This window comes from Harmonia axyridis, chromosome 1 (assembly GCF_914767665.1).
Source record: "Harmonia axyridis chromosome 1, icHarAxyr1.1, whole genome shotgun sequence".
Lineage (NCBI taxonomy): Eukaryota > Metazoa > Arthropoda > Insecta > Coleoptera > Coccinellidae > Harmonia > Harmonia axyridis.
Window position 1 is genome coordinate 31,104,655 of NC_059501.1, and position 11,284 is coordinate 31,115,938.

Sequence of the window (11,284 nt, forward strand, 5' to 3'; positions counted from 1 at the left end):
AAATGTTAAGGGTGGTCCACCCCTTAATTTTTTTTTTTTATTTTTCAGACAAAATTTTTTGTTTTTATTTTTTTATGATACATCATACAAAAATACATGCAACCCTAAATTTTCACCCCTCTACGATCAACCCTTATTTTTTATTTGGTAATTAAAAAGTTTTATTTTTTTTGCAAGAATTTTTTTTTATTTTGTCATGACGTATAATGAAAAATCTCATATGACTCTCAATTTTTCACCCCTCTACGTTCAACCCTCATTTTTTATTTGTTAATTATAAGCTTTAATTTTTTGGCAAAAATTTTTTTGATTCTATCATGACTTTAAATGAAAAATCTCATATTATTCTCAATTTTCTCCCCTCTACGATCAACCCCTATTTTTTTTTGTGAATTATAAACTTTAATTTTTTGGCAAAAATTCTTTTTTTATTCTGTCGACTTAAAAAAAAAATCTGATTATACTCTCAATTTTTCATCCCTTTTACGATTAACCACTTTTTTTTATTTGTTAATTATAAACTTCAATTTTTTGGTAAGAATTATTTTTAATTCGTCATGACAGAATAAAAAATTTCATATCTCTCTCAATTTTCACTCTTATACGATCAACCCCTATTTTTAAATCCCGATTTAAATATAATAAGGTTGCAAGATGGCAATCAAATATTATAATTGTAGTACGATAAATTCTTATTCAGAGTTTATAATTTCAAGTTCCTTTTTTTATTTTCTGTTGAATTTTGTTTCTAAAGATGCCGGCAATTAGACGTACAAACTTAAGTCGCAGAACTCGTAATGCTGCAAGTCAAAGAAATACAAAAGCAAGTCAAACTGATGAGCAACGAGAAACGCGGAATGAAGTTGAACGGAATCGATGGAACCGGAACCAACAAAATAGAAGTGTTGCATTTAACCCCTATAGAGCTGCATTTAATTATAACAAAGAAATTGACTACAGTACACTGCATATCGTTGCTATTGGACCAATGAACGTTATTTGTCAATATTGCAAGGCATTTAAGTTTAAAAATGAAGCCCCTGCATTGTGTTGCTCGAACATAATAAAGAAATTAACTTAATTCAGATGAAAAGCTCACAGACATTTCTTGATTATAGGGCGGTACGAAGTTTGCCGGGTCAGCTAGTATTATATATACACTTGTAGTGACTTTTTGCTAGTCCAGCAAAGTCACCTATAACAGGTTAAAATGTTTAGTTCACGTTAGAGAACTGAAACGGTAAGGACTTGGATGAGTGACCGCTTAGGAACACAGCGTGATGTAAGCTTCAAGTTTATTTCCTTCAGGCAAAGTCCTCCACTATATATATATATATATATATATATATATATATATATATATATATATATATATATATATATATATATATATATATATATATATGGAAGGTATAGTCAGCAGAGATCTCTAAGTCTATTTTTTGTCATATAAATGTAAATACACAATTGTCACCTATTTTATCTGCTATCATGATCATAGCCATTTTGTCAAATCCAATCTAATTAGAGATTCACGGCTAGACTTGATTTTCAAGCTACTTGACTTGAACTGAATTCAAATGAGATCAAATGAAGTAGTAGTTTTTCAATGTCAAGTAAAGTTTTTGTTGCGTCAAGTGAATTTCACGCAAACTTTACGGGCAGTTGAATATTCAGAAAGATGCATTTAGGTCGACAAACCAACCCCAGCAGGTACAGCGAGGGCTAAAAATAGAACAAGTGCATCCTTGGCGCCACGTTGGCGCTACATATGGTCATCCTGAAGTCACATCTTAGGGCAAGGAATGAAGACGTGGACCAATCAGGGACTTGGATTGCGCTTTGGTATGCAAAATCCAAAGTGACACTTAACATCCCCAGGAAATCGGGGGTACCATATTCAGTACGCTCGTAGCTGTTACCTTGTAAACACATAACTTGTACAGCCAAATTCAATTTTTTCATTATCCCAATTTAATAGAATTACAGTTGATCGATTCGATCAAAAACAGTTTGTATTCATCAAGTACTTGAATTCTATCAAACTTATCGGTTTTTATGAATTTTATTTTCTATCGGTTTTTAGCAGTTTCATTCTTTAGTGTCACATCATTAAAAAAAATGATGAAATGAGAAGGAACTTTGCAAAAAGCACTTTTATTTATTGAACTCAATCTTATTGTATAAAAGAACCAAAACTATCGACTACATATTTGAGTATGGAAACACTATGAATCATTACAAAATAAAAAATGCCTATCTCAGATTTTTTGAGTTTCAGCATTAGAATTAATCAATTCTCTTCATGTGATCATCAATATTTTTGAAGGTTTTGGCATACTTTCGCGATTATTTCTTCAATAAAAATTATTTAAAACTAAATAATTGAATTCATTGGGAATGCAAAGATATTCAGAAATTCCCTGTAACATAAAGGTCATCAGAAAAACGATTCTGTTGATTGAAATGAATATCTATAAATCTGAAATATTCGGCCACTTTAATTTGTCAAGGAAATTCCAGTTTCATCCTTGTTTTTTCACGTAATAGAATATCCGATGATGGTTTATTATGAACTGGAATTCACACCATCTGTTTTCAATGAGGTGACCTCCGTAGGTTCCATCATATTTTGTATTTATTCTCAGCCGACAACCCCCAAAGAAGTTTTATAATTTTATTATGTTTGTGTATATTATTCTAGAATCCGGCAGATCCTCAATGCACCTTCGTTTCTTCATCGCTAGAGCTGATACTCAAAATATTATATTTCTGAAACTACCTAAATCTACTAACAAACTTCTGCCAACTAAAAATTTCATATAAATGAGAAAAAACTTTTTAACGATTTTGATTTTCAAAACAAGTACTTGGTTAAAATATCAAGCGACTTGGCTTGAATGAATTCCTAAATCTAAGGTTGAATCAACCTAAGGTTGAATCAATTAACTTTTTATGTTTCCTAGCAACTAATTCACGAGTTGCTTGAAAATAATTTGTGATATCATAATGAACAATGCAAGTAATAATTGTTATCAGAACCTCATAATTGTTATGACATATTGTGAATAAAATAGTTAAGGTACAAGGAACCTTGGGGAAACTCATTCCAGCCTCGCGTTTGCATACTTTGACGCTTCGCACCTCGATATGCTACCTCGCCGCTTGGCTGTAATAGATCACTTTCCCACTCGGTATGTTATACAGGGTGAGTCTTTGACTTGTACATATATTTTAACCGAAGATTCTTGAGGTCAAAAGAAACACTTTTTTCATTTACCATTTTTTCCGATTCGGCCCTGTTAAAAAGATATAGCCATTTTAAATTTTCATAATGAGCTAATTCACCCCTGGTAACCGGAACACTGAAGTTTTCGCAAGTATAAGATATACAATTTGAATCTTGGAAATAAGCTATTAAATTGAAAAAACCATCATAAACTCACTTTTAACATTCCATTTGTTGAACAAAGTAGTATTTTTAATACAATAAACGAGTTATCCCAATTTCACTGACGATAAGGATTAAATATTTTTCTCTTGATTTTCTATTTCATTTTCGATAATCATAACGAATTGAGCTCGCTACCACCCATATTAGCTTAGCTCTGATATTCATAATTCATATCCATTCATTTATTATATCGCATTTATAATATATCGTTGTTTATTTGATTTCGTACTAGAATTGCAATTTAACCTTACATTCTCAAATAAATAATATTCATCTGTGACACTTCTAACACAGACTAGTAGTCTGTGGTTTTAAGTTTGAACCTAAAATTTCGAGTGCAAATTTAAACACAACAGTTCGAATAATCTATGTTCTAACTTCTAACCTAAAATCTAAAATATTCATTTAAAGTTCACACTGTTATTGTCTTATGATATTTGATATTATATTTGCATAAAATGAAAATCATCGAAGATTTGAAGAAACCCAACAGAATATTGAAGTTCCATACATATTTTCAAGAAATTCAAAAACAATTTCCAAAATAATGGTGTGGATACAAAATAAATAAGAATGCATTCTGATACAGAGTAATTCCGTTATGAAATGAAGCATTTGATTTGTGCCAACTATCTCATAAAAATAATGATCTGCATCAATATTTTTGAAGCCATTAGTGTGAAAATATGGAAATGAAGTTTTATGGCTCTGTAATCAATGGAAAATGTTAGACCCCACTTGTTATGAAATTTGTTCTATAATATGTACCTGCATTAAAGCCAACTCTACTTGATTCATCTTGATTTCGCCATTGAAAATAAATGAGAAGTAATTAATATAAATATCCACAATTGAATATCCTGTTTCTTTCAACTCACCTATTTGTTTTCATATTAAAACAATTATGGCACTCTTGGAAGTATGTCAATCATATGCTTTAGGATGAATTTATGGAGTAGCAAAAGAATAAAAGTATTTAATCTCAATCACATGAAAATTTGTCTAGTATGTACTTAGTGGTATGTTTCGATGTGAGTTTGAATGACCACAAGAAGAATACAGTATTGTTCGATGGCAGTCTTTAGTGTGATATTGATTGTTCTCATTGAAATGGGACTATTTTGTGAAAACTTTTTTAAACATGGGCTTTATAGTAAATCTGGACTTTTCAAAATAGAATGTTGATTTTAATGAAGTATCTTATTATCTGACCTGTGTCAAAGCTCAATAATTTGTAATCAAATAGAAGAGTTGAGGTGAGCTTATTCAAATAACTTCATTTTCAAACTAAGTTGGCTAGTACTTCAATTCTAAAATCTGAGACATGACATCATAGTAAATATTCATTTCTGTGGTTTTTTTTTCCACAACAGAACAGAGTTGCATTTAGCCAAAGTACCCAATTTTTTGAATTTCACAGATAATTTTTTTTTTTAAGATCAAGTTACTCGAAAACGGCGCTTTGTACGAGAAAATATGAGGAATACTTTTATTTTTCAAATTAGCTAAATATTCTTCAATGAACGTTCAAATTAATTTTGAGAGTTGGGTTCTTAGATTTTCTGGTATTTTTATGTGATGTAATGTTCATAATGAAGAAACTGAAAGATGTGTAGGGAATCTTGTGTTCGGAGAAGATGTATCACATCAAGGAAAAGCTATAATCCAAAAATCATTTCCTTCAATAGAACCATTTACGAGATATAGCCGAAAATCACATTTTTTTATCGATTTTCAACAGCCTGTATCTTAGTAACCGGGCCGAATCGGAATAAATTATAAAGGAAAAAAGTGTTTCTTTTGACTTCAGCAATCTTCGGTTAAAATATATGTACAAGTCAAAGACTCACCCTGTATAGTGTTATAAAGTGAAACATTAAAATGATCTAGTTCTGTAGTTATTGGAAATCGAAAATTAAATGGCTTAATATTATGTTTTCACATGAACTTATCAGTATTACATTCATCTGAATCGCAAACATTACATTGCGTATAAATCGTGGGATTCTCAGTTTTACAATAGTTTTTATCAGTGGTGCATCCTCTGTGGTATATTTGTACTTGAGTTAGTTCCAAACTAAGGCAGTAGTTCTCTTCGTCGTCACAAATAACCGAAGTGGCATTTTTACAAGAATCTTCCGAGTTGCACGAAAAGCATTTCAAGCTGGTACCTACAAAAGAATATTATGTTATGTTCGAAATTGAAATTTTCTTACAAATACATCCAAAACTGAAATAAAGTGAAGAAATTTGATGAAATATGAATAGCGTAAGATCTCAAACTGCCAAATATATGAAACAAAAATAATCAGTTGGGGATGTTACAGAAAACGTAAAGTAACTCAGAAATTATTGTCTTTTGAAGCAATATCATTTGAAAATATCATCTTTCTTTTCTTCTTCACAGAATCCAATGCAATCATCAGCATATAAGGTTACATTTCAAAAAACAAAATTTATGGTTGGAGATTTTTCAACCATTTCCAACACAATATTTGAAATACCATGTGATGATAATTTTCGAATTCAGAAGTTGCACGATATTTCCACATTCTTCTACTTCAAAAATGTGAAGATGGTTCACGTTTAGGATATAAGTCTACAATGAACAAAATTCTGACGACGCGTATTTCCGGTTTTTTTTTCAATTTTTTTTCATAGATATTTTGAAAATAATTCGGAATAATGCAACAATTGGAACACAATATCGTTAAGAATTGAATACTTATTCTTATCAAGAAGATGAATATCTCTTACAGTTTCCAAGGAAATATCTGAATGGTGGACGGATTTTTTATTCAATTTTAAGATTTTTCACATTCCTGTATTAATTTCTTCACCTTAATATTAAATTCAGTAATAAAATTATAGTCGCGAAGTTAAAGAATATTCAAATATTAAATTAATATCTGGACTTCTTTCTCACCTAAACTCACGAGACTTGATAGCAGAAGAGCATATAATATTTTCGACATTTTAGAAATAACCTTGTTTTCAGTCAATCTATTATATTGTCGTAACCATCCATAATTCATATTAAATAGTAGTCATAGCCGATAATTTTGAAGTAATTCAAAACGTTAACTACTGAAAGATAAAGATAATAGTCTCAATTACATGAACTAATCTGATTATTATCAGGAAGTGAATATCTTTCGTATTATTTCAGAATTCCGAAACTCGTTGCATACCCATTATGACAACTGATTCCTTATAGTTGAGGTTGAGATATCAATTACATAAATAAGATCCTATATCATAATTTCTGATGTATCTGTCAATCCATCAAATTAGTCTAAGTAGTGCGTGCATTTTGAAAATTTTGAAATATTTCACATGATGATATTCTTGAAGAAAGTCTAATATTGAAATATAATATTGAATAAGATTTATCCTCTCACCTCTGTTAGCTAGACAATGTTGTCAATATCAAGTAAAGCTCAAGTGAAGTAGCTTGAATATCAAGTCAAGCCGTGAATCTCTACATGGACAACTCGAGAAACCAGTTTTTAGCATGACATGATTTCATTGAATTGAATTAACATTATCAGGATGAAAGTAGTAGGGAGTATCTAGTCTTAGTAGGAGGCTATGAAAAACAAAGAGTACCAGTTATTATCAAATGCAAATGATCAGTGCAAATCCTTTTTTGGCGAGTCGTTCTAGAGCCAAGTTACGAGGTGCGCCCTCTCCTAGGGGTTTGGTGTTTCGTCCCGAGATCGCTGGTGGACTCTCCAGTTGAGCTATCTAGCGATCTCTGCCCAAGACACACCTTCCCACATCATCGTGAGAAGTGACACTGTTCCTGTTGCAACCACATATTACGGATAACATAGATGCGACACTCCCCTACCTAGAGTAGAATCATTTGAAATTAACTCCCCCTGGCGGTAGAGATTAGAACAAACTCGACAAACGTGGGAAATTTGAAGTGAGTGGTTTTCGTATACTTGTTTTGAATTTATTAACGAAATATTAAGCAAATTAAATGGAGTTTGGTGCTATGATGACCAAAAACTATGAATAACTGGTATAATATGTGATGATATTACATTTTGTGCAAATAAAAGTCGATAGTAGAATAAAAATATAATATATTAGCAGTAAACAAAAATTGAAAAATCGACAAAAAATAAACAATATATGTATAAATGAATCAACATCGAATAAATAAGGGAGTATCAACATTAAATCATAAACGATAAATGAATAAATTAGTTTCAACAATAAGAAAATTACTTTCAACAAAAAATAAATAACATAAATAAATTAATTTGAATGAATAAATAAAGTAATTTATGAATAAATTAATAAATAAATAAATATATCAATAAATAAAGATATGATTAAATGAATAAATAAATCATTTCTTTTTTCTCTTTGTATCAAAGATTCTTTTTGCCCCTATTTTGATAGGATCAATTAATTCTTCACTAGGGGAAGTTAGAAGGAACTTGGAAAATTTTGTATCGGTACCACTCATAATTTCGTTTACCTGCTTGCACCACCAGTGCAAGGAACACCTTATTATTGTTTCACATACTTTTTTTTGTCAACTTTCCATGTTTATACTGCCTTACCTGAATAAAATCCATGTCCCCCAATTCTTCACTGTTAAAGGTTAATTTTTTTTTACATTTATCACATTGTTTGATCAATTTATCTTAAAATAAAATTTTACAAATGAATCCACACATATAATCAGTTTCATCATATGGCACGCATCAGGTAGACGTGTTTTCGGTTGTGCTCCGTAAAAAGAAACGAATCTAATTCATTTGAATATTGCACAGATAAAATAATTGATACAAGTTTATTTGTTATAATTTAATTTAAATCATTATGGGTCCGAAAGTGGTTAACGATATGAAGTTCACAATCAAAGAAGCACTGAAAGATATTTTCAATGATGAAGAATTTATTGATAAAGTTTTTGTGAAAATCACCGAAAAACTGAATGCCCTGGAAGTTACCATAACAAATCAAAGGAAATACATCGGTCAGCTGGAAAATCAAGTTCAGAGTTTACAACAAAGAAGTAAAATTAATAATATCTGCATATACAACTTAGACGAGGAGCAAGGAGAAAAAACAACTGATAAAGTACTTAACCTCTTCAACGCGAAATTGAAAACAAACATCAGGAAGGAAGATATAGTGAGAGCTCACAGAGTAGGAAAGAATAATGGGAAGACTAGACCAATTATTGTGAAATTTGAGAGATATCAGCACAAGGCCCTAGTTTTCAAAAATTGCTCAAATTTGAAAGGAACACAAATTGGAATTATGGAGGACTTGCAGAAGAAACAATTTCAACTATATAGGGAAGCAATTCAGATATACGACAAGAGACTGGTATTTACCAATTTCGGGGATGTTTTTGTGAAAATGAATAATAAAATCAAAAAAATTCATAACAGTGCAGATTTGTCTGTGTCTAATAACAAGAACTAATTATTTAACATTGGAATTTGAACAATACTTAGTTTAAGAATTAATAATCTTAGCACCTTTATAATTAAGTTCAGATAATTAGGTTATTTTACATATTTGTTGATGATATATTTTTTTTTTTTTACATTGCGGAGCCAATCTGTTCCATTTGATCTTGTTTTGTTTTTCTTTCGACGATTGGTTGCATTTATATATTGTTCTGAATGTTGTTGGATTATTTCAAAGAAATTGATGGGTATGATAGTATGAGCACAGAGGTTTTCGAGGGAATTCACGAAGTGGAGTACATTTCTGATGATAATAACTTCAATATAATACATTTTAATATTCGTAGTATCAGAAAAAACTTTGAAGAATTGATGATTTATTTGAATCAAGTGAAACTAGATAATATTGGCGCAATTATACTATCGGAGACTTTTAAAGTTGAGAATAAAGATGATTTTGAAATCGATGGATATGATATTTTTTATAATGAATCTTCATTTAATAAAAATGACGGAGTAATAGTATATGTAAGGAGTACACTGTTGGCTAGATGTGAAATTCATAAAATACATGAAACAAATTTATTGAGATGTCTATTGAGGGTTGATGAAAAAACATATGGACTTACAGCTAGTTATAGGTCCCCTCAATCGAATCTAAATATTTTCCTAGAAGACTTTCAAAATTACTTTTCAAGTATAGATATACAAGAAACTGAAGTTTTCATAGGAGATTTGAATATTAATATTGATAACTCTGGTAATTATGAAGTGAATAAATATCTGGATATTTTAGCTGAGAATGGGTTCTTATCATGTATTAATAAACCAACAAGAGCTACTGTAGACTCGGCAACGGTTATAGACCATTTATTTCTAAAGGTGCCAAATTCTCAGGGAGAAAAAGAAGGGATAAAACCTTACATTATTCATACCGCAATAACTGATCACTACTGCATTGGTGTCAGCATACATAATGTTAAAATATGTAATAGAGCGGATACAGTTCAAATAAATAAAATAGTTGATCACGGTAGATTGCTACAAATGCTGAAGAATGAAACGTGGCATGAGGTTTATGAAAATGAGAAAACGGTTGGTGAAAATTACCAGGCTTTTATTGGGACTTTTTCATCAATTGTCAATCGGTGTGCTCGGGAAAAGGTAGTTAAGAATAAAAATAAAAAAAGGAAACCATGGGTAACGCAAGGCATAATCAATTCTATAAAACATAGAGATTCTCTCAAAAAACTATTACTTAAGAATTTTTCACAGGAACTATCAAATGAATATAAAACATACAGAAACTTTTTGAATAATTTAATTAAAAAAACTAAAAATATATACTATACAAATAAAATTTCAGAATTTAGGACAGATTATAAACAACTTTGGAAGACTGTGAATTCATTTACTAATATAAACAAAAAAAAAACCTCACCAAGAAAGATTTCCATCATTCAAGATAACAAACTCTTAGAAAATGAGAAAGATGTAGCAGATGCGTTCAACGGTTTCTTCATAGATGTTGGAAAGGAGGTACAAAGAAATATTGACCGGACTTTAAATTTGCAAGCATCCGATAATAGATCTATCAGACAAAGCAACTCGATTTTTTTTGAACCAATTACTGAAAATGAATTGATCCTGCATATAAGATCTCTTAAACCTCGGTCATCTCCTGGAGATGATGGAGTTACTGCAGATATAATTCAGCGTTATCATAAAATGTTAATAAGTCCATTGCTCCATATATATAATAAATGTATAGAATCGAACTCAATTCCAGAGGCATGGAAGGTTTCCATAGTTACGCCAGTTTTTAAGTCGGGAGATAAATGTCTAGCAACAAATTATAGGCCCATATCATTAATTAATAACTTTGCCAAATTGTTCGAAAAGTGTATAAAGATGCGAATTGAAAATTTTTTTGAAAAAAACAAAATATTAACTAACTGTCAATTTGGATTTAGAAAAAATAAGTCTACGGAAGATGCAATTTTTGAATGTATCAGTAGTATTTACAAACAGCATAGTAACAGTAAAAAAACTTTAGCGGTCTTTTTAGATTTATCTAAGGCGTTTGACTCGGTGGAACATGAAATACTATTTGAGAGACTGGAGAATTTGGGTGTACGGGGATCTCCACTGCTACTATTGAAAAACTATCTAACTGACCGAAAGCAAAGAGTACAAATAAATAATGTTTACAGCGATTATGCCGCCATTAACACTGGAGTCCCACAAGGAACGGTATTAGGCCCTTTGCTGTTCCTTGTTTATGTTAATGAAATTGGGAACTTAATAAGAGAAGGTAAGGTCATTTCATATGCGGATGATACAGTCCTCTTGTTCTCGGCTGATACTTGGAGTGAAGTATATGAGCGAG

At 30.7% G+C, this 11,284-nt stretch overlaps 1 protein-coding gene across 1 annotated transcript; it reads right to left on the minus strand.

The window, feature by feature from the left end:
- Window positions 1–5,335: 5,335 nt before the first annotated feature.
- Window positions 5,336–6,490, minus strand: LOC123688926. The gene is made up of 2 exons (XM_045627681.1): window positions 6,381–6,490; window positions 5,336–5,625 (listed from the first exon to the last, which is right to left on the minus strand). Exons 1-2 carry the CDS (start codon window positions 6,487–6,489, stop codon window positions 5,393–5,395), a joined length of 342 nt encoding a protein of 113 aa, XP_045483637.1. The 5' UTR covers window position 6,490; the 3' UTR covers window positions 5,336–5,392.
- Window positions 6,491–11,284: the final 4,794 nt, after the last annotated feature.

Excerpts from the sequence above, each read along its gene's own strand:
- LOC123688926 (XM_045627681.1), bottom strand. The coding sequence starts at position 6,489 with ATGAATTATGGATGGTTACGACAATATAATAGATTGACTGAAAACAAG. Across the intron at positions 5,626-6,380 it reads ATCAAGTCTCGTGAGTTTAG|GTACCAGCTTGAAATGCTTT; the intron begins GTGAGAAAGAAG and ends ATTCTTTTGTAG.